Genomic DNA, 27,749 nt, shown 5'->3' on the forward strand with positions numbered 1-27,749 from the left:
CAAGAGCATTAACCCAACACAGGCCATACACAACAGCATTAACCCAACACAGGCCATACACAAGAGCATTAACCCAACACAGGCCATACACAAGAGCATTAACCCAACAGAGGCCATACACAACAGCATTAACCCAACATAGGCCATACACAACAGCATTAACCCAACACAGTGTCTGCACACAGCAGCTTTAACCCAACACAGTGTCTGCAGACTGCAGCTTTAACCCAGCACAGTGTCTGCAGACTGCAGCTTTAACCCAGCGCTCTCAGACAGACTGGCTTGTTTACGGTGGATGGTGTGGCAGGGATTGTAATGGATTGACGAGCAGGTGAAACTGATAGCGTGAAGATCACTTTCAGACAGACCGTGCCGGTCCAGACCTGTTGCCTTTCAGGAAACCCTGTTCTGTATTTGTTAAAACATTTCAAAAGAAACCCTTTGTTCCAGCAGAGGAAACACGGGCCTGCTTTTTTTTTTTTATTTTGAGAAAGAGAACGTCAGCTTACTTAACCATTGAGTTTCAGTCGGGTAAGATCTCTTCAGTTTATACTGAATTAAAGGGAAAAACACGCACACGCACACGCACGCGCACACACACACACACACGCACACACACACACGCGCACACACACACACACGCACACGCACACGCGCACACGCGCACGCGCACGCGCACGCGCACGCGCACGCGCACACACGCACACACGCACACACCGCACGCGCACACGCACACAGCGCACGCGCACACGCACACGCACACGCGCACACGCACACGCACACACACACGCGCACACGCACACGCACACACACACACACTCACACACACACTCACGCGCACACACACACACACACACACACACGCGCGCACACGCACACGCGCACACGCACAAGCGCACACTCGCACAAGCGCACACTCTCACACTCTCACACGCACACGCGCACACTCGCACACGCGCACACACGCACACACACACGCACACACACACGCACGCGCACACGCACACACACACACACACGCATACACACACACGCACACACACACGCACACGCACACGCACACGCACACACACACGCACACATGCACACATGCACACACACACACACACGGCCATCAGGTCAAAGCCACGCTCACTCTTACGGTGCTGAAGTATCCTCCTGCTTATAAAACACGCTCGTCATATTCAGATTCACCAGCTGGAACCCATACATCCATACGCACAGGTTAATATATGGGACGGGTTGGGAGTGTTTTTATTACTTTTCTGGGGTGCTATGGAAACCAGCGACAGGACATAAACCCTTGTGCAACGAATCAAACGCACATGTCTGATAACATAAGTTTTTTATTTATCTTTTTTTTTCACAATTTTTTGGAAGCAGCGTTCGGTGCTGTTAGGCACGCGGCCAGCGGCCCGGAGACTGGCTCCAGCCTTCCTGAGCGAGCACGCCCCCGAGGAAGAGGAGGAGGAGGAAGGCCTGACGCCACGGCTGATTTCTCCGTGTCAGCTGTCTCTTAGAGGAGCTTTCAGCCACTGCAGGTCACAGTGCCCCCCCCCCCCACCCAGCACAGCACAGGTTTGGGTTAGAATGCTGCAGGCACATTCTCCGCAATTATGGGATTTCACCCCCGCCCCCGCTCCCCCTCACCCCACCCCACCCCGCCCCTCCCCCCAAAGCACACCAGCTCGTCCTCAGGACTGCAAAACACTGTGAAAGACCATCTCCCCTCTCCTCGCTCAGTCGATAAAAAACCATAATGAATCTCTCACACTGTGAAAGACCATCTCCTCTCTCCTCCTTCAGTCGATGAAAACCATAATGAATCTCTCACACAGTGAAAGACCATCTCCTCTCTGCATTCAGTCATTAAATACCATAATGAACCTCTCACACTGTGAAAGACCATCTCCTCTCTGCATTCAGAAAAGGCTGTGAGAGAACCCCTCCCTTTTCATTCAGGAAGGAAACTGTGAAAGATATCCCTCCTCGTTCAGATGTTAAGAACCATAATGTACTTCCCACACAACTCCACTCCATGAAAAGATCCACTGAAATCTATACCACCCCTCCTCCCAAAGAAGCAGTCCTGGCTTTTCAAGGACGAGCAATTTCACTTTTTCCATATAAATGAAAGCAGGTAAATCACTCAGCAGTGAGACACACTGTCCGCAGCAGTAAATGCACTAAAAAAAAAGATCAAATAATGATTAAATCAAAAAAAGTATTATTTCTAAAAAGGTTCACTGTTAGGACAGAAGTGCTCGTAACGGTGAATAAACTCAAACCGGTGAGTCGTGTGATTGGCTGAAACTGCAGAGCTGGTGAGAGGGAGGAAGGCGTTAAAAGCAGGGGGCCGATGACGAGGGTTCTAAAGGAGGAAACGCAGGTCTGGAAAATCCCAACTCCGCGTCAGAGACACGACTCCCAGCCAAACTTTACTCAGGTGTGCCCAGCCAGGTAAACAAACAGCAAACAGCCAATCCCCAGTCTGACCTGCACACGGGAACCACACTGTCCACCGAGCGCCCCAGCTCATAAACCCTGCTCCTGGGAGGGAGAGAGAGGAGAGAGAGACAGGGGAAGAGAAAGGAGAGAGAGAGAGAAAGGGGGGAGATAGGGAGGGAGGGAGAGAGAGAGAGATAGAGAGATGGAGACAGGGGAAGAGAAAGGGAGAGAGAGAGAGAAAGGGGGGAGACAGGGAGGGAGAGAAGCTTGTCTTCATTTTTTTGGCAATAAAAATTGCAACTGGGCCGGATGTGTCCATAAAAAAAATAAATCAATAAAACAAACTTTCACTGCATCTGTGATTCAAATCTGTCGTCACAGAAGAAGATGGATCTGTATACTGAACAGCGGAGTTAAAAAGTCAGAAAGCACGAGAGAGAGAAACATCTGCGATAGAAATTCACGAGAGAAGACGATGTGAATTTTACCCATCTCAGCGAGCGCACGACCCGTCCCCACAGCAGGACCCGCGGCGCGTTTTGCACGCGAGTGACATCGAGAGCGTGCCGTTGAGGACAGGGAGAGTGGTCTGTGTGAGGCGGAGAGTGTTGTGTGAGAGGGGGGAGTGTGTGTGTGACGGGAGTGTGTCGTGTAGGTGAGGGGTTGTGTGAGGTGGGTCTGTGGTGAGGCGGGGGGTTAGGGTTAGGGGGGGAATCCTAATTGAAGGTAAATCACGCTGCTGTTTGAGGCTGAGCTCTCGGGGCGCCCTGTCAGCAGCGGGGTACTCTTACGTAACGGGGAGACGGCGGGCTGGGCACCCCACCGCAAATGGGCGACAGGCATGCGCTAGTCATTACCCCCCCAAACGCCCCCCCCCTCCCCAAACACCCCCCATCACCCCCTAACCCCCTCCCTCCTGCCGTAAGGGTAAAATATGGGCTGCAGCCAGTGACCAAAAAGCACCAGGAATTCCTGTTTGAAATAAGAACCAGCTTGAGTCTCAGAGCAAGAAGAACTATATATGATGCACTTAAAACCACCAAAAAAAACTGTTACTAAAAATGGCAGTTAAAAAAAAAAAGAGTGCAATTTATCACCATGTTCCCTCACCCAACTGTGTGTGCGTTGTGTTGGTGGTGTGTTTGTGTGGTGTGGTGGTGTGTTTGTGTGTGCTTGTGGTGTGCGTGTGGTGTGTTTGTGTGTGTGTGTGTGTGTGTGTGTGGTGTATGTGTGTGTGTGTGTGTGAGAGTGTGTATTTGTGTGTGTGAGTGTGAGAGTGTGTATTTGTGTGTGTGAGTGAGAGAGTGTGTATTTGTGTGTGTGTGTGTGTGTGTGCGTGTGTGGGTCTTGTTTATGCAAGACAAAAAGTACAGCCCCTCACGCTACATTAATAGCTTAAGTCATAAAACAGGGAAGTTGTGCTGGACATATTTTTAGCTGTTACAGATAGGACACAATGACCTCTGACCTCTGTGCATGAAAAAGGAAAGATTTCTACTTTTTGTTTTTTGCAGTTTAACACCATCATGCACAAAGCAGCACACAGGCCAAAGTCTCTGCCTGTCTGTCTGTCTGTCTGTCTGTCTGTCTGTCTGTCAGCCTGTCAGCCTGTTAGCCTATTAGCCTATTAGCCTGTCTGTCTGTACTGATGAACCCACTGGTGAAAGTTAAAAGGCTATTTTAGCTGGACTGCGGAAAGTTCTGGCACCACAGCTCTCCGGTAGCGTCTGTATTGTGTCTGCAGACCCATCAGCCCGTCAACACCGTCTCCCACCCGGGGGGGGGGGGGGGCAGACAGACCGATGATGAGAGACGCAAAAAAGAAGAGGAGAATAGGCTTTTCCTTCTTTTCCTCCCTTTTCATTGGGGGGTGCATATCAGTCCACCGTTCCTGAAAGCAGCCTTTCATAGAGGGAAGGGTCTGTGCAGCTCAGCTAGCGCCGAACCGCGGCACTGCGTGGCCCGGGGAATATCCGCCAACGCACAACCTTGGGAGGGGGGAGGGGGGAGGGGTGGGAGAGGGGTGGGGGACGGGGTGGGCGGAGGGGGGATTTGGGTTATCCGTGTGACAACAGCCTTGACCTCGAGATGACAGAAGAGCAGACAAAGATATTCTCAGCGTTAACAGCTACAGATCCCCCACCCCCCATCTCCCCCCCACTGCAGAGAGGTGGAGAGAGAGAGACCGAGAGAGAGAGAGAGATAGGATACAGTGCAGTAAATTTGTATAAAGCTTATATGCTCAGGCGGAAACAGACTTTAAATGACTGGTTCCTTCTGAACTCCTCTTAAGATTTGTGTGTTTGTGTGTGTGCTGAGCTTGGGGGTAAAGTGGGGAGCTACCTGGGGGTAAGTGGGCGGAGCTCTCCCTGGGTAAGTGGTGGAGCTCTGCCTCTGGGGATAAAGTGGGCGGAGCTACTCGGTAAGTGCGAGCTCTGGGGATAAAGTGGGCGGAGCTCTGCCTCTGGGGGTAAAGTGGGCGGAGCTCTGCCTCTGGGGGTAAAGTGGGCGGAGCTCTGCCTCTGGGGGTAAAGTGGGCGGAGCTCTGCCTCTGGGGGTAAAGTGGGCGGAGCTCTGCCTCTGGGGGTAAAGTGGGCGGAGCTCTGCCTCTGGGGATAAAGTGGGCGGAGCTCTACCTCTGGGGGTAAAGTGGGCGGAGCTCTGCCTCTGGGGGTAAAGTGGGCGGAGCTGTACCTCATGCTGGCCATGTTGAGCGGGCCGGGCGGGTTCTGGAAGTGGTCCTGGGCGCGGTGCTGCTGCAGGCAGCAGGGCGCCGGGTGGACCGGAGACCGGTTCTGGAAGATGTGGCACTCCTGCTGGTTGCCGTGGCAGCAGAGCGGCGGGTGGAAGGGGCAGCGGTGGCAGCAGGGGGGCGGTTTGGGCGTGTCGGCGGGGCTGGGGGCGGGGTGTGGGCGGAGCAGCCCGTTGAGCTTCACGCCGCCGTTCTGGCTGACCTTCCCGCGCAGCGCGCTGCCGTCCGCCTCGGGTCCCACCGCCGTCGCCGTGGCGATGCCGCCCGCTGCCGGGACGCCACCGTTGCCGAGGAGAAGGTCGCCGTTCCCGTTGCTATGCGCCATGGTCGTCTTCCCGCCAGCGCCTCAGAGATCACGCCTCTCCTCTAGGGGGCGGAGTCAGAAACAGGAAGCAGCATGAGAATCTGAAGCCGTGCAAACCCCATTTAACCCCGCCCAACCAATCAATCAATCGACCAATCAAATCACACAATTTACATTCACCAAAGTGGACACGCCCCACACTCTGCAACAGGATTTCGGTGAACCCGTTGATTCAGATGGTTGGGGGGGTGGGGGTGTGGTTGGGTGAGTGACCTGTCAATCAAAGCCAGTACCACGACTGGTGCACAGTCACTGCAGGGGGTCCTGGCTCTGTTAAACTCCCCGCTGGGGCATCAGGCCCATTAACCTGAACATACTGAGAGACACACAAACCCAAAACTGGGTCATCTACAGTAACCCCAGGCAACGGCTACCCATCAATCAGCAAAAATGCTTTTTTAAAATGTTTAACATGCCACGTGATTTATCTTCTGTGACACAAACCTGTTACCTGCGAGCCGACAGACCTGGTCTGTTTAAGTGAGGGGGAAGGGGGTGGACAAAACTGACCTGTGTGTGTGTAGGTGTGTGTGCGAGTGTGTGTGAGAGAGAGATATTGGTTAACCATATTTAAACACAGCTCACTTCTCTGTCTTGATAAAATTAAACTTGGCAGGCAGCACATTAAATTCATCTTGCAGCCAAAGGCAGCACCACCAATGTGTAAAATACCTTATCTGTCCATCACATAAGGTGACTGTACATCCAAAAAATAACTTTCCCAGTCGGCATCTCTCCACTGTTACTTAGAAACTGGCCTGTTTACATTTAAGCATAAATAAATAAAAACCTGCAAACAGCACCCCCTTTTAAAGCTTGCGGTGGGGCAGTGTGAAAATGAGCCCCCCCTTCCCAAACCGGGGTGAATAAATAAGCCAATGAAAGGCACAAGTGTTTTTCTGATTGGGTTAACAGGATGCGAGGGGGGGGGGGGGGCGAAAAAAGGATCCGTTCGGTTCACCACCTTGAACGTCACTGGTGCGCACTAAATATCAGAAATACTCAGCCACTGGCGAGGTCAGGGAAATGCTCATATTTGACTGCCATTCATAAAATATGATCCAGCAACTTCTATTTAAAGAGGAGGAAAATGTTTTATTTAAAATAAAAATAAAAAAGCAGAGTATGGGAGGGGGGCAGTGCATGGGTAAATGCAGCAGACATTTACCAAAGGAAAACAGGGAAATTACAGCCATTTTGGCTCAAATGCAAGTGGAAAGAGAGGAAATTACAGCCATTTTGGCTCCAAGGTAAAAGGGAAACAGGGAAATTACAGCCATTTTGGCTCAAAGGTAAGGGGAAAACATGTTAACGTTCAATGTAATTATATCAAATCAAAATATATTTAAATACTGAATTTTACAAAACAAAGCATTCTCGTTCTTGAATTCCTATTGATAATACTCAATTTGCAATAAATACTATGCAAAAAGCATTAAAGAAAGCCATTTTTGTAAAAAGAATTTAAAATAAAATACTATTACAACTACTACTACTACTACTACTCATAATAATAATAATAATAATAATAATCAAGTAAATTTCCAAAAATCTGAAATCCTGCTGCATTTTGAAAACCCTGAGATTGAAGTGATTTTCTGTGTCCTGAAGAATACGAAGCGCAAACGTCAGCCTTTTCCCGAGGGTGGGGGGGGTGGGTGTGGGGGGGGGGAGGGGGCTCCACACTCTGGCGCCGAGCGCTTCACAGCCAGGTGAGACATTCAGGAGCGTCTGTGCGCCTCGCCCCCCCATCCCCCCCCTCCCCCAGCCCCCTGACACAAACAGAGTTTTGTTGGCTGGGAAGAGACAGTGGCAGCCATGCGCATGGTGGCGGTAGTGGGGGGGGGAAATGTGCTTTTATCAGGTTCTGCAATGACTGGGACTGAACCTTCACTCCTGTAATTAACATTAATAAGCACAGGGGCTTCAGTGCAGACTGCCCTACCGAACACAGCCCATAACCCCACTGTAGACCCGCTGTGAGAAAGGCCTGCCCCTGTCCCAAACCGAATTCATGCCCCGGGCACAGGAAAACACAGCTAAGGGAACCCCCCCCCCCCCCCCTAAACACCCCACAATCACAGGTCCAGAGTCCAAGCTTCAACCCACCCCCATACTGCCGTTCAATGCAACCACAGAGGAACTTCCCCTTAAAAATGTCAGACTCTAGATTATAATCATTTTCTCCCTTTGTTCTCCCATTTTTCCCTGTTAAAATATATTTTTTTAAACGCCACAAAAAATCGAAACCTCACACATTTAAATTTTTTGCCAATTTAAACATTTTTTCTCGCGTTTCAACGAGGTTTAGTACAGAATATAACTGCAAAACAACAGTACGCGTGGACTCTACTTAGAACTACATTGAAAGACAAGCGTCGTATAATCGCCACCTTACAATCACGACTCGGACGTGTGGCGTTTAAACCGAAGAGTGTAAATAAAGACGAGATCCCCACAGCACACAGAAACTCTGCGCTCCGTAAGTCAGCGTATATGTAATACAGTAGGCTACGTACACTACCGCGGCTGAACACATTCGCACAAAATGAACTAAAAACATTCGATTATCCGAAGCAAAAAAAGTACACAGTGCTTAAATCCTCGCCGTTTTCAACCCGCAACTGGTGATTTACTTCTCCGCAGCGAATACAGAAACTGAAATTTAAGACCTAATAACACTAATTTACTGGCGAATGACCATCTTAAAACAAATCGCGTCTTTAACAAGGCAACAGTTCCCCAACATTCATGTATCCGGTAACGTCGTAAACGTTACGTTGCTGCGCAGAGAAAACATAAGGAAAAGAAGAAGAAACCGGAGTCGCTATTTCAGGAAAGCGTCCGTGCACAAATTCAATCCATGCCATTTTCAAAACACGAAAACCACACGCGAATACGGAGTTCGCTACCTTTTTTCCCACCGCGAAGGCTGGTTAGTTTGCTCGTCGTGATTGAAGAACGCTTCCCGGGGAACGAGAGAGAATGGGTGAAGAAAGGACTGCGTTTAGAAAATCCGGCGAGCGGCCGCGGATCAGCAAACAATCCTCACGGATTCCACGCACAGAGAGCAACAAGTCGCTGCGGGCTGGCCATCCTGCAGCGGGAAGCGCTCTGGACGCCTGACAGGAGCTCGCATCCTGCGGAGGGCAGGGACTCCGCGCGTGCGCTCTGATAGGACGACCCGCGTCCCCCCCGCTACTTAACCCCGCTGCCGCTCGCGCTGCGGGTAACAGCTGGCGGAGCAGACGACCGTTTCTGGCCGGTCGCCGCGCCGGGAAGCGCAGGTGACATGACTGATAGAGCGCTTCTCTCTGCTCCTTGTAAGCCCGGTGTCCCGAAACCCGACAACCAACAACACAGCAACTTCACCAAACTGCAATGTTGGCCTCACCCTTTTCAATTTTCGGGTCTTTGTACAGTAAGATGAGACGTGCTTGTTGGTTAACTTGTTTACACGCCACAGTTGTACTATAAAATGACTGACCTCCCGCCCCCCACGGAAAAAAACCCGCAAGTCACAGTTCAAGTAAGAAAAAAATGAAACGTTAAGTTAAACCAACGCAAGAAAATCTATAAATGCTTGTTGCGAAATGTTCATAGCAAGATGGAGACTTACTACAACATCAATCACCAAAATTATTTTTCAAAGCTCTAGAAAGCTTAGAAAAGTACTGTAGATAGCAAGACATGGTTATTCATTACAATGGTTTACAAGCCTGGGAATACTCTCTTTGTTCAGGGAAATTCAGCATGCAGAAATTGTACGTGTTACCTGTGATAGATACTCACTGAAGCCAAGTTTACCTTACGAAGGATTACAAACACCCGTGCCTCACCTGGAGCTCAGACAGACACCCTCCTGAGCAGCGTTCTTACTCCAGCATGCGCAGGAATACTCGGTTAGTGATGGTATTCTTTACCCACAATCCCTCACTCAGTTTGGCAGAATGTTAAATATTTCCTCATGATTGGGTAACTGCAGCAGATGAGCGAAAGCAGGAGGCAGAGGAAGAACAGCACAGCACACTGGCGCACGCAAATCTGGCTCCGCATCGACAGGAGGCAGCTTCTCTACAAACGATTTTACCAGCACAGACGGTGACGGTTCGATCGACCCCACGCTCATTAAATCCGGGACAACCAGTCCATGATAGTTCTCCAAAATGATGTGATAGTCGTGAATACACCTCCTGGCAAAACTTCACCCACCAGGCAGAGTAATCAGTGAGTTTGGAATTTATTTTTTTGGCTCTTAACCTTTTTATCTTTGAGGTTGTCATTACAGCCCCGCCCCCTCCAGCCCCACCCCCTCCCTAATTACAGACCCCTAGCAGGGCGCGCTGGGCACGCCAGCCCGCCTGCTGTGTGTTTAACTTAATAACCCGCTGGAACACTTTCCTTCCCGTCACGGCTCTCCTCCCTGCCTGTCTTCCAAGAATTTCTGCCGAAACTGTTGCACACGTCCGTCCCGCATTTAGCATCACACTGGAGATTCGCTGAGAAATTCTGAATTAGTTACACGTCTAAAAGAAATTGGGAAGACTGCAAACACTCATGAGATTTAATTTTTATTTGGGGCGACATGGCTCAGGAGGTAAGAGCGATTGTCTGGCAGTCGGAGGGTTGCCGGTTCAAACCCCGGCCTGGGCGTGTCGAAGTGTCCTTGAGCAAGACACCTAACCCCTAACTGCTCTGGCGAATGAGAGGCATCAATTGTAAAGCGCTTTGGATAAAAGCGCTATATAAATGCAGTCCATTTACCATTTTATTTTCAAGTACATAACATTCAGTTGGAGAAAGTACATCATGCCTAATATTTTTACTTCAAGCTTTTATCTAACCCCTCAAAGCCCAAACCTACACTAGTAACTTCCAAACTCATCTAACCTCTCATTAAAATCACACGTGAGCTTCCACACTGTTAAGAGGTACTTCCCTTAATGGAAGTGAAATTCAACCACTAAAATCACACATAAATCTACTGAATGATTAAATGATAACACGCTTAATTTCTGTGGTGTGATACGTACATATTTACACATTAAAGGAGATAAAAGGCAGTGTTTCTGGCTCGGTGGCACAGTAAAGAGCTTTACAGTTGAAGCGTAGTACCAGTGCAGATTAAGCTCAATCCTACAGGGGATTACTACACTTAACGCTAAACATGTCATCATCCAGCACGACCTGCCGAAACCAACCAATCACGCGCTCAGCTGCCAGGGTCATGTGGTCCAAGCTAAAGATGCCCCTTTGAAATAACGCAAGGTGTCCGACTCCTGGAGACAACATCAAAGAGAACTCGATAACGGGATAAAGCTCATCAAAGCGCACTGTCCTACCACTGATCCCCCCGATTCATCAAGCTGAGGGGGGCAGGAGAGGGGCAGGAGGGGAGCAGCCCAGAACCAGGCCAAATCCCAGCAGCCCAGGGACTACCGAGGGGAGTTAGCCTCCCTGGCTAACTCTGGCACACCCACAGACATGTTATTAATGTGCACTGTCTCTGTCAAATAAACTGAAAATGTAATTAATAATTTCTAAATTAAAATTTTGAAATCAAGGATTTGTCCAATAAGGGGAACACATATCAGTTGGGAAAGTGGAAAAGCCCAAATATGGGTGCTGAAAATGCCCCAGGACTATTCTGTACCAGAGAAACAACTAAAAGCCCATACATTAATAAAACATAAGCATAAACAAAACTGGTTTTCTTCGCCAAATGTTTTTTACTGTTTGTCCATAGCTGTTCAGAAATAAACTGCCATTTCTCACACAAAAATAAAATTGAATTCTCCAGAAAAGGGGAGGGGTGGGGTACAGGTTTATGTTTAAAATAACGCATAAATACAGCACAACTGCATTTTAATCAATCATTGAGGGCAAAACTCAAGCTGGTTCACACTTGCTCATTCCAAGAACACAAGCATTCACAAACAGACTTTTAAAAATAAATGAATACAACTACATACAACACAACAGGCTTCCAGCTCTAAATGAAAACATGGTCCAGCCTGTTTCAGGTTTTATAAAAAAATTAAAAACAAAAAGGAAAGAGTAAGACTGCATTACAGTAGCGGCTATAGAACAGGTTTAGGATGCGATCTCGCAGCCCCTATGGGGGGCGTGGGCTGGGAGTTACGGTTCCTGTGGCGACACCCGAGCCGGGCGAGGACGGACATCGCACAGCTGATCTACGCCCCGAAAAACCCACAGGGAACCCCGAGAACTCAACACCCCAGCCCAACTTAACCTGAGCGGATTTAGCCTGTCCTCCAGGGTAAACACACACTCACTCACACGCACACACACACACACACACACAGTAGCACGCATGCACACACACACACACACACACACACACACACACAGAAGCACGCATGCACACACACACACACACGCACCTCTGAGCAGCGATTCAAGTATCTGAGTGTCACGTGATGTGATACATACTGGGGGGGGGGGGTCTCCTCCCCCCTATATTAAGGGGTATGCGATGGTTACTGTGCAGATGCCGGGTTATCAGTTACCGAGGAGCAACGCTCCAGGGCACCTAAACGCAAACTTTATGCTTCCACAGAGTCCGCCATCAGAGCGGCTGTGCTTTATACTGCCCATTTAAACACAGACATTAGCAGTTCAGTACGGCTGCTCTTCCAGGCCCGGGTGTTAATTTCCTTAAGAGCCGAACCAGACTGAGCGCAGCGTAAGTAGGCCCGCTGGCCGGGATTCAAACCCATAACATTTAATTCAGCTTAAGCGCCGGGACTTCCTCACGAGGAAGACGAGGCAGCGAGTTCAGCCCGCGGTGAAATGAACGAGAAACCCACATTAGCGCTGGGGGGGGGCGGGAGCTCGGGTCCCGGTCACCATGGAGACCGAGAGACCCGGCCCACAGCTGCTCCCAAGGACACCAATGCGTCAAGGTCTCTCTCTACCTCACTCGCCATACCTCACTCTCTACGCCATACCCACCTCATACTCTTAGAAGCACCAGGAAAAACACTTATTTTAAATCCCATGACCTCCAATGAAAATCGCCCAGAAACCACCCCATACGCCCTCCTGCACCCTCCACACCCCATACACCCTCCTGCTCCCTCCCCACCCCACACACCCTCCTGAACCCTCCAACCCACAACGCTCTGCACCATCCCGACCCCACAACCTCCGCACCATCACCCACCCCATACGCCCTCCTGCACCCTCCACACCCAACACCCTCTGCACCCTCCCCACCCCAACACGCCCTCCTGCACCCTCCCCACCCCATACACCCTCCTGCACCCTCCCCACCCCATACACCCTCCTGCACCCTCCCACCACCCCTGCACCTCCCCACCGCCAGAAGAGCAGACACACACAGCAGGGCGTTCTGATCGCCAAATGCGGGCGTGCCAGGGCGCTGCCGAGGAGCGGAGACGACAAAGTGAAGAGCCCCCCCTGCCCCCTTGCCCCACCCCCCCTACCCCCACCCCCACCCCCACCCCCGCCCCCGCCAGGTTGGGGCAGGGGGATGAATGCACTCTTTGACAATCCTGTGCTATAGATATACGCCCCCGTGTACTCCTGTCCTTCACAAGACTCATGGGGGCTCTGATGCAACGGGGGGGGGGGGGGGATGGGGACACCCCCCCCCCACCCGGTCCCCCGAACCCGGGCTGGTTCTCCTGTAAGAGACAGACGGACGGACTCCTCCCTGACAGCCCCCCCCCCACTTAACACCTCGTCTCTGAAGTTTCCGCCCCACGGCCCCCAGCCAATAACAAAGCCATTCATCAGCCGGAAAGTGATCCAGTACCAGGAGCACTGAGGGGATGCCTGTCTAAAGTGCGGGGGGGGGGGGCATACAGGTGCTTAAACCCCCCCCCACAAAAACCTCATCCATCCTCATCAATCCACCCGCATGTAATACGAGGAGATATTTTACAATGTGCATGCACACACAATGCATCACAGTATGAGCTGTAATATTAATATACAGTATATGCGTACACACACACACACACTGTGCACACGAGTATTTCACCAGCATTAATGAACTCAAAAACGAATGTTAATGCAAAATTATGAAAGGCGAACAGGAGCCCGGTGTTGCCGAGGTAACTGAAGGGTTTTTTAACGAATCACTCTTAACTCATTACAGCTAAACAGGTGCACAGAGCGCTGATCACAGAACACCTGCAACGTTTATTACACACTCAATCAAAACTCAGCACATTAGGAGGACACATGCTTGAGTGTGAGTGTGTGTGTGTCGGTGTGTCCTGGAGATGTGTTGTGGTGTGTGTGTGCTGAGTGTCGTTGAGTGTGCGTGTGTGTGTGTGCACGAGCGTACCGTGTGTGGTGGCACGCGTACTGTGTGCGTGCTGCGTGCGAGTGTGCGTGCGTGCGAGTGTGTGTGTGTGGAAAATTCCACACCCTGAAGTGATGGGGCCCATTGCAAGGATGTGGGTGAATCCGGAGGAGGGAAATTATTAGTGACAGACTTACCGAGTTACATCACAGGCCAGGTCAGCCAGCATTCCCCACAAGCCGCTTTCCAAATTATAATGAGGACCCCCCCCTCCTCCTCCTCCCCACCCCCCACCCCAGAAGCACTCCATAAGCGAGAGCCACCTTAAGCTGGCAGAGGGGCTCCTGAAGGTTGGGCCAGCCAAAAAACAGCTGGCATGGGTTTGAGGTGCCCTCCTGCCACTTCATTGTGTTAACTCAGTCTCTGAACGCTGGATCCAGTGAACTCTAGCTACGAAACGTGGCTTTATAGCTCATGACAGTTAACGCTACTTAATAAAAAGCTGCAAAAGAACGGCTGCCTATACACACATTTTCCTGACGTGTTCCACTGGTGCTGACCCACTCCTGAAACAATCTAATTGTCTCACAGAAAGAATAATTAATTCTTTCTAAAACATATGTTTTAATTTTACAGTCATAATTCGGAAATTGTTTTTGCTGTTGTAAAATTGCGTAAATGTATTTGGTTAACTTCCATGGCCTCCGATGATTTATCGTCTCTTAAAACGGATCATTTTTATGTATTTTCCTATTCGACAAAAATTACTGGCCGGGACCGTAAGCTCGGAATTTCACAACGCGCTGTACGCTCTCCCGCGGTCTGTTCTTTGTAACCCGTCTCCGTGATCGCCGCGCGCAGTCTCGCACGCGGTCTGGCCGTGCCTGTCGCGAGCACCGAACGAGCTCAGAGCTAATAAAATCAGGATAATAACGGGGAAAAGAGGTCGCCCATTCATCTCTGTCGATACAATGCCTTTGGTCGGTTCATTTCACACCTTTATAAAAGTAATTATAGCGGTAAATTAGGAGGATTTACGAGTTACAGTAAATCACCGTACTGATCTAGATAAGTTTCTTGCTTTGCAAGCCCGTACACTCCAACTTCGCGGTACAGTAATTTCGCACGGCTCGTGCATGCGCGTATGTGTGTGTCAGCCAGTCAGTGCGTGTGTGTGTATATAAGAGAATTAAACTTCAGAACGTGCAACCGAACACCGTTGCGTGCTGTAACAGACGCGGAGCTGAACAGACGCACAGAAGCGAGACAAGTGAAGAGAAACAACTGTCACACAATCACATTAGCAAATGGGGTGGGGGTGGAGGTGCGGGGGACAGGGAGGGGGGGTGGGGAGTGGATGCCATAATGGCATTTAAGTAGTTTTCCAAACATTAGAAAGTACCTCTTCTCACAAGCTTCAATTGGCTCAGATACTTAAGCCCGCTGGCCATTCCCCTTTCTCTCTCTCTCTCACTTTTTTTTCCTAAAACAGTTCCACATTTATGGTCAAAACTTCACCCTCAAATGCAGAAAAGATGCCTATTTCACCCCCCCCCGCACTACACACCCTCCCCACCCAGAATTTTCTTCCGTTTCTTTCAGACGAGTGTCTCAGCGCAGGAGGTGCAGAGAAGCTGTGCGCAGGAGGTGCAGAGAAGCTGTGCGCAGGAGGTGCAGAGAAGCTGTGCGCAGGAGGAGCAGAGAAGCTGTGTGCAGGAGGTGCAGAGAGGCTGTGCGCAGGAGGTGCAGAGAAGCTGTGCGCAGGAGGTGCAGAGAAGCTGTGCGCAGGAGGTGCAGAGAAGCTGTGCGCAGGAGGTGCAGAGAAGCTGTGCGCAGGAGGTGCAGAGAAGCTGTGCGCAGGAGGTGCAGAGAGGCTGTGCTCCACGCTCTGCTACTGCGCTGCATCCACACTAAATATTTACTCTTCCCAGCTCCCCAAAAGAAGACTGAAGACTGAGAGACCCCCCCCCCTTTGTGCCCAGGGGGGGGAGGAGGCTGAACCACTCCTTTCTGGAACTCCAATCACTTGGCCTAAGGGGGGTTGGATGACTCCGGGATCCCCCCCCCCCATCTGAGGCTTAGGCCCGTCCAGTAAGAAGCTGCAGTCTAACACATGGGTTCCAACATCTGAACGAGCACACAGTTCATCCCCCCCCATCCAACTACACTCAAATGCTTCCGAAGCCCACTACAGTTAAGGGCAAAGACATGACCAGATTCAGCGTAAAAAAACGTACGGACGCAGCACTGCTGTATCGGACTGTAGTTCTGCAGCCAACAGGAAGTGAAACCAGATCTATTAGCCGCTCAAATCCTGGCGGAAATCTGGGTATGCGGTGGCACAGGGCATGCAAATCACACCTGACTACCTGACAGCTGGGGGAACAGTGAGTAAAGGTGCCCGTAGAACACGGTGGAGGAAGTGAGGTGGGGTCCTGAGAGCAGGAAGCTGGCCGTGTAAGTGCCTGCGCAGGTGTGAACCGTGGGAGACGGGCCGAGCACTCAGAGGACCTGCCTGCGTTCTTAACCCTTTAAATTCAGGCTTCCATTTTAAGGCCTAATGAAAATTTCCCCCATGGTGTGGGCTTTTGGGACTAGCTGCCTCAACAGGTACATTCTGCAGCTTCTTTTTGCCACAGCTGTAAGCCAGAAGGTTGTGGGTTCAAGTCCCAGGCAGGGGCACTGCTCTAGTTCCCCTGATCAAAGGTTGATAGTCCTAAATGGCCTCAGTAGTTACCCAGCCGTGGAAGTGCAGCGTGTCCCGCATAGTATCAGCCCACAGCCCTACCAGCCATATCAGCCAGGAAGAGAAATTACATTTAAACAAAACCATGGCAACCAGGTAAACATAACAGCTATGAAACAGCAGTGTATCTGTCAGGTTGCTGTGGTGGATTCATGTCAGACTTCCTAACCTGAATATTTTTAATCTATTATTTATTAATATTCAAGTACAGTCAAAACCTGTAATTGCACACCTGGAGATCGATACTTTTTCAGATTTACAGACTAAAAGCCAGTTAATGGAACTGTAAAATTAGACACCACAACCCTCCCTGACCAACTTCCTTTTCGTATGAGGCACATGCAAATATACACACACACGCACGGGTGCACACACACACTCACACAGGCCAGGTTCCACAGCAAAGAGGAGTGGACGTGCGTGAGCTTCAAGAGTACCAGAGCTGAGTACACAACTGTGCGCTAACGTTTCTGCCCCCACCCCGGCCCCGTTCATTAAGCAAATAAAAGGGCCGCATTACTGCAGAGTTCTGGGTGCGGTTTGGGGGGGGGGGGGGCTCACAATGGGACGGATCAAAGAGGCCAGCCCACCGTAAGAATGGCAGCTCAGCAGAGCTCTGTTTACCATCAACACCTCCCGTCTGCAGCAGCCAACACAGCTGCGCTCCCCGCTCACAAACACAGAGCCCGTCTGCAGCGGCCAACACAGCTGCACGCTCCGCTCACAAACACAGAGCCCGTCTGCAGCAGCCAACACAGCTGCGCGCTCCGCTCACAAACACAGAGCCCGTCTGCAGCAGCCAACACAGCTGCGCGCTCCGCTCACAAACACAGCCAACACAGTCTGCAGCCAACACAGCTGCTCCCTCCGCTCACAAACACAGAGCCCGTCTGCAGCAGCGAGCACAGCTGCGCGCTCCGCTCACAAACACAGAGCCCGCCTGCAGCAGCCAACACAGCTGCGCGCTCCGCTCACAAACACAGAGCCCGTCTGCATTACAGCACAGCTGCTCACTCCGCTCACAAACACAGAGCCCGTCTGCAGCAGCCAGCACAGCTGCTCACGCCGCTCACAAACACAGAGCCCGTCTGCATTACAGCACACTGATAAACCAGCACGTTTCACGAGAAAAGTATTTTAGACTGATGCAACAAAAAGCCAGACAGCCCACTTCTACCCCCCCCCCCCCCGCTCTCTGAGCACAACATTTCCACAGGCTACCCCCCCTCCCCCCCGCTCAATGCGGAACCTTCCGGAAAAAAAATTCCTCAGCGATGACAGACAGACTTCCTTCAATACGCCACCTGCTCAACCCCCGCCCCCCTCCCCCCCCCAAACAACAACCCAAAAGAAGTTAATTTGCATAAGGAGCGGTCTGGTAAAAGGGCTCATTTAAATAAGGAACGTTTCCATCAGGTAGATCAGAGGATATAAGGGAGGGGCGGGTCTGGCGGTGATGGGGGAGGGGGGTCATTATACCTTACATAGCTGTAGCAACAAGAAATGTTTAACTTCGGAGAGCATGTCTGGACAAGCAAGCAAAAGAAGGGGGGGCCTACAGGGGTGGGGGGGGCGGAGTAGGTGCTGGAGGGGAGTGGGTGGATGGTGGGGGGGGGGTGTCTGCGGGAATATTTCAGTAACGGCTCAGTTGCAGTTCACACAGTCAGTCAGTACACAATCAACACCACGCTTCTGCTCGTCTACAACTCCACATGTCAGTCAATCATCTCTGCTATGCAACAGGAAAATAAACACACACACAAAAATACACTTCAGTATTTTTACACAGATAGACACACTATTTTAAATATACAAGGTCTACTTATACATACATAACATATAAATATACAGCCTATTTCTGTGTGAACAGCCATTTTATTTATCTTTAATCCTGCTTTATCGTGACAGAACACACAGCGATGATGTAAAAATATCTCTGCCAGACCAGGCCATCCGCCTCCAGGACCATCGCGTTCCCTTCCCACAATCCCCCTCACTCTCAGAGCAACCGCTAACTCACGACCCCGCGACAAACGAGGCGATGGGTCCCGCTCAAACAAACGAGGAGGTCAGCGGGACAAAGACGAGCAAGACGAACTAAAACAACCAGGTAGCTACAGGTACATCAGGAAGCACATTAAAGCAACGTTACTTAAATCTAAGGGCTGTCCTCTTCTAGCGACCAGCATGCAAGCAGAGGTTCAAACTGGCCCTGGTGGGCTACAGATCACCGATGAGGAACTAACCCCTGCCACTACACAATGTTCAGTTTCACACACAAACACCAGCAGCCACTAGTGGCCTGCCAATCAAACAGGGTCAAGGGAGGTCATCTTAACCGTTACCAAGGCAACTGGGCCTCCCCGTCGATGCTGGTCATGTGCTCTGATCTGCAGTCTTCACAGGTGATCAACTGCAGGGAACAAAATCACAAAACTAAAATTAAAAATAGCCCACAAAAGAAACTCTTTCTCTCTCCTGTAGTACTGTGAGGCCTGTAGGGTGTAAAATAGTCAATGGCTCTCCTGTAGTACTGTGAGGCTAAGCAAAGACAAATGCCTTCAATCATGACAGATTTGCCACTGCAACCATGCTAGATTAATGAAACAACATTGAGACAAATGTGTATCGTGTATTTATGTATTAATATCATATTGTACTCTCTTCTGCTGAGGAAAGCAAGTTACCAGTAAAAATATACATTGAAACACATGCACACACACACACACACACACACACACACACACACACACACACACACACACACACACACACACACACACACACACACACACACACACACAGGCTTGGAGCATCAGTGCACACAGGGGGAAAAATCATTTTAATTGGGCAAAAAAGAAAAAAACATGACAGGTTTCCTGTGGTTTTAAAAGCAGCCCCCCACCCCCGCCCCCTGCCCCCCGCCCCCGCATCCTTTAAGTTAATGGCAGCTCCCTGCCTGAAACACCTCGACCCCGGAAAGTTTGGGGGTCACCAAACACCCCCCCCCCGCCACTCTTGCGTCGTTAATAAGGTCGCCGGGTCAATGTGAAGATCGCTTCGGTTCCTTTATGAAGAGCCCGTCCTGCTGTAGAGCACCTCTCCACCCGTCCCACCGCAGAGCCCCCTCTTCCCCCGTCCCGCTGTAGCACCCCCTCTTCCCCCGCACCACCTCTCAGGTGCACCCCATGGGGAGAGGGGAGAGAACGCTGAGAGAACGCTGAGGAAACGCTGAGGGAACGCTGAGAGAACGCTGAGAGAACGCAGAGAACGCAGAGAGAACGCTGATTCTGGCGAGCGCTGAGAGAGGGATGCTTTCCAACACCTTCTGCAACCGAATCAGTTACACGGATTAAAGTGAGCTGGAACCAAACAGAAGGTATCACCGCCAGCCCCCCCCCCCCCCCCCCCAAACCACACGAGAACAGCTTTCACTCACATCCCGCTTCACTGCCAGGACATCGAGCGCCTACTCAAATAAACAATACCCCCCCTTCCCAAAGCCCATTTAGCACCCTTACCAGGATTGAAAAATGTAATTTTTTAGGGGGGAAACAATCGCATTAGAGAACAGATTCATGGGGGAAATCACATGTAGAGGCGAAACAAAGGTTGGCACATTAATATCGGTGACTCGCCCGGTACGGGGAAGAAGCCACATCTGGACGCCCTGCTTTAGTGAAATGGGGCCGCAGCGCAGTCTGTAAGACCTCACGCCAGACACAGGCCTGCGCAGGATTTTTTGGATATGCGGTCATTCGACAGAGGGAGGTTTACGAGCACTAATGACACCGTTCAGCCTTCAGCCAAATTCGGCCGACGACAACAGCTGCCTCTGCCAAGGAGAGACCTCGGCGTTCACGACTCGAACGAGTGCGTCTGGAACCCAATCCGAACTCCGACTCCAACCGCTCCCCAGATTACCCGGCAAAAACCAAAACACCGCGGGCACTCAGGAGCCTCGTAAATCAAACGCGGCCAAGAAGCACTTTTAAAGCGTCGCTGACTGACCCGATCACAGATAAGATCGGCTATATTTTACAAAAAAACTGTTTCTGTATTCCGTTTCCCAAACCTGTCAACAGGTACTCTACCCCAACACCGGCTAATGCTCAACCCCCGCACCCAGAAACTCCACATCCACGACTGTCTGAGCTGCGGCTACGCAACTTCAATAAGAGTAAGAGCAGCTTAACAGAAACACTCCTGAAAAACACAAGCAGGTGCTCCAGGAAACACAATCCGTCGCTCCACTCCTCCACGAATGCAGAGAAAGTAGCGAATCTCCAACTGAAAGCCATCAATCCTCTTTAACGCTAAGTATCTGTAAAGAAATAAACACCGTAATATATGGCTGGACGTGGCGAAGACGTGGTTTGACACAGCGTTACACGCCGGCCACTTCCCGAGCAGGAGTTTGTTATTAATTTATTAATATTAAGCACGGTCTGCGTTTTACATGTTCATCCTGGGCCCTTTGCAGCAGGAAACATGCGGAGCGTATTAGAGGAGGAGTAGAGAGCCATTAGCTGCGGACGTGAAAATAAATCCAGTCTCAGAAAAAGTCTGTTATTTCCCCAGCGAGCTTCGGACAGGCGAAGACATAAAACAGCATCATGCTGCAGGACTGTTTGCTGTGGTTACCGGAGAACGCAGCTAATAGTCAAGAAAAAATAAAAAATCACGCATACCTGAGGGGGTGAGTGGTCTGCTGAAGAATCACGTACAGCTTGTCATGAGTAATCTTCCGTCTGAAAAACAAATAAAAAATATCCATTAATAAAAGACAGAGATACAGAAACGGTCATCAAGAAAAGATAACCTCCATCCTTCCTCACTGTAAAATGGGTTCATAAATTTATTTTAGACATTTTGTTTATAATCAGCAACATGGGAAAAATGAGGTTACCATGGAAATAATTTAACAGCGATGAAACGTGGTGGAGACCAGGAAAGAAAAGTGTGAGCTCCCGTGCCAGTGAGATAATCCCTGTGCATATGTATGCATGTTACAACATTATGTTTATTACAGCATATGCATTAATACCAATACACAGACAGACACACGCACACAGTTACACACAAACACATGTATTTATGCACACTTTAATTCACAGAAACAAGCAGATAAGTTTAAGCGAGTTGGAGAGAGCAGGGTGTATGGACAGTGCAAACGCTCTTTCCCTCCCTTCTCTCTCTCTCCTTCTCTCTCTCTCTCTCTCCCTCTCTCATTATCGCGATGAGCCCTGCATCTCTATTCCTGTCAGCTCATCTTCCAGACCCGTCATTTCACATCAGCACCCCCCCGGATCAGGAGGCATGGGGGGGGGGGATTCACCTCTGCAGGGGGGGGGGACCAAATGAGCCCGATGCCTGTTTACCACATGGACCCCGACCGGTCTCCACCTACACCTGAACTCCATGTGCACCCTGTCAATCATCCCCCTGCCCCCCACAAAAAAGCCATCTCACCCAAACCACTTCAGTATGTTCACTGCATAGCAATGAACATTGAACAATGTACACAAGCGCACACAATCACACACAAACACAAACATGCACACACACACGCACACACACACACACAAACACTCACTCACACACTGACATACACTCACTCACACACACGTGTGTATAGGCATGTCATTGCGTCCCTCCAGCACAGTGCAGGCAGACCCCTTGCAGAGGCAGATGGTTTTAGTTCAGTTTAGCAGGTTGAGTCTTCAGCGGCTGGAGAGATGGACAGAGGGGTTCTCCTAATCCTGAGTATCTGTGCTCCTGTCTCTGAGGAGGTACCTGTGCTCCTCCTGCTCTGAGGACGTGCCTGTGCTCCTCCTGACTCTGAGGAGGTGCCCGCGCTCCTCCTGCTCTGTGGAGGTGCCTGTGCTCCTCCTGCTCTGTGGAGGTGCCTGTGCTCCTCCTGCTCTGTGGAGGTGCCTGTGCTCCTCCTGCTCTGTGGAGGTGTAAACACTCCATGATCTCCCCGTTATCCTCGTTCAGCTGAGATCCTCCACCCAGCAAACAGCCAAATTCCACAGCCCTGACCGCCCCCCCCCACACCCCACACCCCTCTCAGGGGCACATTTCTGCCCCCTCGCCATGGTAACAAAATCCCATCAGCCACAAATAAGACACTTCCCCTATCTAAATAGTTATCCATTCAGAAAAAGTCTTAATTTCTTTTTAGAAATCTACTTTGGGGAGGTACCCAATTAAAGTCTTAAAATCTAAGGCAGTGTTGTTTCCAAGGGCAGCTCCAAACGGACTAAAGCAGCTTTTCCACCGCATGGTACCGGCTCGACTCGACTCGCTTTTGGTACCAGGTACTTTGTTTTCCACTGCAGATAGTACCCCGGCAATGTAGCTGGTTGTCATTAGCGATGCCGCATGAAGCGCGTTGCTCTGACCAATCAGTGGTCTGCAGTGTTTTCACGTCACCTTATGGTATCGCCTCAGCTCGCTTGGAACCTCGACGGAGGAGATACCAAAAAAGTACCAAAAAAGTATCACTCCCGCCCCTCACCTGCTGACCGGTGCCATGCTACGTTATTCTTCCTTTGAATGATGCCATGGCAACGCTGGTGATGGTTACCATGGTGCCAGCATGGGGTCTGACTGCCAGGACTCATCACTCACCAGCGCCCCCTCTGGGCACGCAGGCACCTGCAGGCCGTCTACGCTGGCTACGCAGTATAGTGCACCATGACATCAGCGACTGCACAGCTCAGCCGGGGGACTGCGCAGCTTAGCCAGAGGACTGCGCAGTGAAAAGGAAGCAGCAGCTGGCAGGGCAGCATTTCGGAGGAGAGTGGGTGTAACCCCACCCACTCCCTGACCGTCCCAGGACAGAACGACAGACAGAGAGAAAGACAGCGAGTGGTAGACAGAGAGAGACACAGAGAGAGAAAGATAGTGAAAGAAAGAGACAGCGAGTGGACATCTGGTTCTCATAGGCCCACTCAGGCAACCCCTCTGCCTCCCCAGCTTATCAAGGGAGAGGAACCATTTGGCAACGTCCACAAACACAAACCCCCCCCCCCAATATCTTGGGTCATCACCATGTAAAAAATCACAATTCCGGGAAACGGGAGAGGAGAGCTCAGTTTGGAACTGGGATGAGAAACAGCCCCCTAACCAGACCCACGCGGGACGGACCCCTCCACGGGGTGCGTCAGCAGACCCGAAACGTTTCAGGACCCGTGCAATCACGGAACGGCAAACGAGCGCACACTCTCGGGATGGGCCATGGGGGGGGGGGGGACACACATTCCCGCTTAAAGGAAAATTCCAGGCTGGAACACTCACATCCTTACCAAACATGTAGCAGCCATGTTCTCTCCAGGGACTATTCTCAGATACGAGTGATGTGTTTCACTTTATTTCTTCTGGATCTGCTCCAGTGTGTCATTTTCCTACATTACCCAGAAGTACCTTCACCACACCCCACTGAGGGGAAGGGGTGCGGCGTACAAAGCCAGTTAGATTGATATTGACGTCAGCTAGCCAGCTAGCAGAAATTAGCTAAAAGGCTAAAACGCAATTAGGAAATCGTGGCCATGCCCCCAATCCCCTGAGGAGCCACACTGTTGCATTCTGGACTTTTGAGGCTGCTCTGAATGTCCTCTAGATAAATGATTGATTTCTCTCCTTAGCGATACTGGCCAAAGTTGATTTGTTCAAGGGATTCAAGGCAAAACCTCTGACTTGTATGGAATATCGGATACTTACAGTTGGTTCTACTGCAAGGTCAGCACTGTAACGAGCTGAAGACACGCTTCTCGTGTTAAACTGCACTGTGCCTGCAGCATGACGTCACGTCGCCCACAGAAATAAGACCCCGGATGCGTTTCAGCTCACCGACACACAAACTCTAACAACGGCTGAAGTGTTTCAGCTGGGAATTCCCCTTCAAGGCAGCGGCACTTCCTCAGGTAGCTAAACGAGAGGGGGAGCGTTTAAACACCTTAATGTGCGCACGTCAACAGCCCGAACTTTAAAAGCACACTCCATAAATCCGCTTCGTTATTTACCTACAGTGCTGCTCCACACTCCCACTCCATCAAACCAAAACCAGTTAAGAGTCTCTCTCCCGTTTCCCCCAGGGATAGTACAGGGGACACTCCATCACAAGCACAAAGCCCTTTATGTAGTTTTCTGCTCCTGGTAAGGGTCACAGAGTTCAAATGAGCACGTCCGCAGAGCAGCCCCGGCCTTTGTAGAACACTGCCGCCATTTTAATGAGGAGCTCTTACTCCATCCCAGCTCATTACCTGCGTGTTAATGAGAAACACTTACTCTGTCCCGGCTGGCTACCTCACAGTTAATGAGAGGTACGCTAACCGGACGCGCGACAGAGTTGCTCCGATATGTTCGCCTCAGGAACAGGGGAGAAGAAAAAGCTTAAATGCACACATCTGGGGTGTCCGGCTAATAACTTAAACAGGCTAATAACGGGAAAAAGAGTCACCAGTCACGGGGGCCTCAGAGATAAACGAATTCCCCACGTTAAACTGAGAATGCAACTCACTCTCTGGATTAGCTCATTCCACAGCGGGCCACTTTGTGGATATTGAAAATGGAGCTGAACGCCAGGGAACATCGATTAGTAGGCCTACATAATTTTTAATGGTAAGTACGATTAGAGCAGGCAGCCGATCGGGGAGTGAGCCATCGGCCATTTTGCTGTCCGTTGGCACTCACGGAACACTCAGGCCGCCGGAAAGCTTTACGCAGGTCTAACGGAACGATTTGGGAAAACACGGGGAGGATTATCACCGCTAACATAGTATCTACAAGAGCTGTGAGATCAAAAGATTACGTATGCAACAAAACCGTGCACGTTATAGGCTACATGGCAAGCAGTAATATTCAAAAACACAAATTATAAAGACAGTCGCTTCAACTAAGAGCATAGGGTTGAAATCGCGAGCACTTAAATCATGAGAACATTTCTGTGTGACGTTCGTGGCGTTGGTTTCTCACGCGGTTAAAACGAAACCCTTATTCTGTCCACCAGACAGAGGGGTCTCATGGTCATACATCTGAACCGGTCCCATCGCGGCGAATAGAAACCCAGCTGCTGTCTTCGGGACGTCTGCGAAAGCTCAGCGCCCCTGTCAGAAAGCAGAGACGGCAAAACCGCGCGAATCGCGAGCGGCGAGCTCGCGCTCTCACGGCGACGCGTCGCCTGGCAACGGGCCAGGCGGCTCCCAGCGCTGACTTCATAAAAACAAACCGCGCGGACAAACCAAAACACGGCTTTAGGGCCGACCGGGGAACCGCCGGACAGAGCAGGTGCCACCTGTAAATCACCCCGCTGTTCTACCCCAGCGTCGCCGAAAACGCTTACCACCCCCACACGTATGTCACTGATAACTATTCAGCCTAATTAAAGGCAGCAGTAGCCTAATTAAATGGCAGGCCTATCTTTAATCTTTTTATTTTTTGGGATTCAAAATGTTCCCAAACATTGAGGCAATGGGCTGTAATATAGGCCCAAATACTGCAGCCTATAGCATAGCCTGGTCTATTCACTAAAAACAAACTATTTAGATCAATTTGTGCTGTAGAATGCCCTATGTGGTAAATCAGCTGGCCTGTGTGAAGAGATACTAACTGAGCGGTAAGCTACTCTGAAGTGCTGTCTACATCCCATTTGACACTGAAGTAGGCTAGGCTAGCTATATTTTCTACGGAAATGACATTGGCCTACAGTAGCCTACGTCTGTTGGGTTTCAAAAATGACTGCAAACTCCTGAGTTTTAATGCAGCCATCTCCACAGCTAACATGGCTATCGAGTGCGTACTACAGGCCAAAGCACCAGGATGCACGTTTCAGCTGATCCAGCCCAACACACCCGTGTACATTTGGGGGAAACAGCGCCGATATTCCTGACCATGGACCTTAAAGGCTTTCTGATTTCCCTACAATCCCAGCTGCAGCTCTGCCGTGAAAGCAGACCGTGACATTACGCTTCCATTTTGGGCAGGAGAGGAGACAGAACCGTCCCGCCCGCGGTCCTGCGGGGGCGAGAGGATCGGGGACGACGCGGTCTGCGAATGTCCGCGAAAACCCGCCGCGGTCCGGGCGCCTCTCCGGTCTTCGTCAGACGGAACATTTAGTCACGGAGCTGATGTAAGATTTACGGTGCGGAGCCTCAGTCCCGAAACGGCGCTCCCCGTACCGCCCTGCCGGACACGCCCCCGACGCCCCAGAACACCCCCGAACACCCCCGACACTTACACGCCGAACTCATTTAACTCTCACTGGATGAAAGCGTTCAGGCTGCTGGACGCCCTTCAGCAGAGCAGCTGAAGGTGAAGCGACAGCGTTTTTTTTTCCCCTAAGTGCATCAAACCGAAAAAACCGTTATAAGCGATGAGTCAGAGCTTGGCGGGACAACGGACTGCAATCTGACCGTTATCAACGGCTGAAAACTTCAGACTTTCACAATAACACACTCTTTCCCCTCATTACACAGGGTTACAGTTCATGTGATAAAAACCATATTCATTTATCACAGTCCTTTTTACTTGGGGGGGGGGGGAATATCCACAAAGGATTTGACATTGTACAGTTTCCAGACGGAAAAAAAAACATTGAAACACCAGAGAACCCTGGAAAAATGATTCACGGACACTCTCCAAATCCTCCTTCTCATCCACAAAACCCCCCCGCCCCCCAAACCCCACCCCACCCCACCCCTCCCCTCCAGAGAGGAGGAGGCCGGGAGAAGCTTCTGGAAAAGCAGGGAACAGAAGAGCTCTGAAAGAGTATATCACCCTGCCACTGCCTACCGAGGGATGAGCTACCCTCCTAAATCGCATTAGGGCAGAAATACTCACGCCTGTCATGGAGAATAAATGCCCCATATTCACATATCAGGAGGGATAATTAATCAAACAAGCCAAGTGACCGAGGGTTAAATCAGCAGGGTCTGAACCTACAGCGCGTTTCCCTCTGACTGAGGAGACAGAGACTGTCACTAAACCCGCACAGACAGGAAGACCCAGGGCCCTGCTCTAGAGGCGCTGTGTACGGGACAGCGGAAGCAGCCGGAAGGTTCCGCTGTACCGCTCAGCGCAGAGCTTACACCCTGCCCCCCCTCCCCTTAACAGAAGGAATAAAATGAGTTTAAAAAGA

At 50.7% G+C, this 27,749-nt stretch overlaps 1 protein-coding gene across 12 annotated transcripts in view; it reads right to left on the bottom strand.

Moving 5' to 3' along the window:
• disp1 (dispatched homolog 1 (Drosophila)) overlaps positions 1 to 27,749 on the bottom strand; it is a 51,343-nt gene that overhangs the window by 13,357 nt on the left and 10,237 nt on the right. For 6 of the 12 annotated variants that reach the window (XM_064340814.1, XM_064340812.1, XM_064340813.1 and 3 more), the window contains 4 exons: positions 21,298 to 21,357; positions 18,952 to 19,019; positions 5,143 to 5,566; positions 2,497 to 2,550 (listed from right to left, as the gene is read on the bottom strand). In XM_064340814.1, coding sequence (XP_064196884.1) covers positions 2,497 to 2,550; positions 5,143 to 5,525 — 437 coding nt within the window. In that variant the 5' untranslated portion in view covers positions 5,526 to 5,566; positions 18,952 to 19,019; positions 21,298 to 21,357. Of the gene's footprint in view, positions 1 to 2,496; positions 2,551 to 5,142; positions 5,567 to 8,476; positions 8,809 to 9,403; positions 9,761 to 18,951; positions 19,020 to 21,297; positions 21,358 to 27,749 lie in introns of those variants that run through there. The other 6 variants (XM_064340822.1, XM_064340819.1, XM_064340820.1 and 3 more) reach the window with 4 other exon arrangements.

This window comes from Anguilla rostrata, chromosome 6 (assembly GCF_018555375.3).
Source record: "Anguilla rostrata isolate EN2019 chromosome 6, ASM1855537v3, whole genome shotgun sequence".
NCBI lineage: Eukaryota > Metazoa > Chordata > Actinopteri > Anguilliformes > Anguillidae > Anguilla > Anguilla rostrata.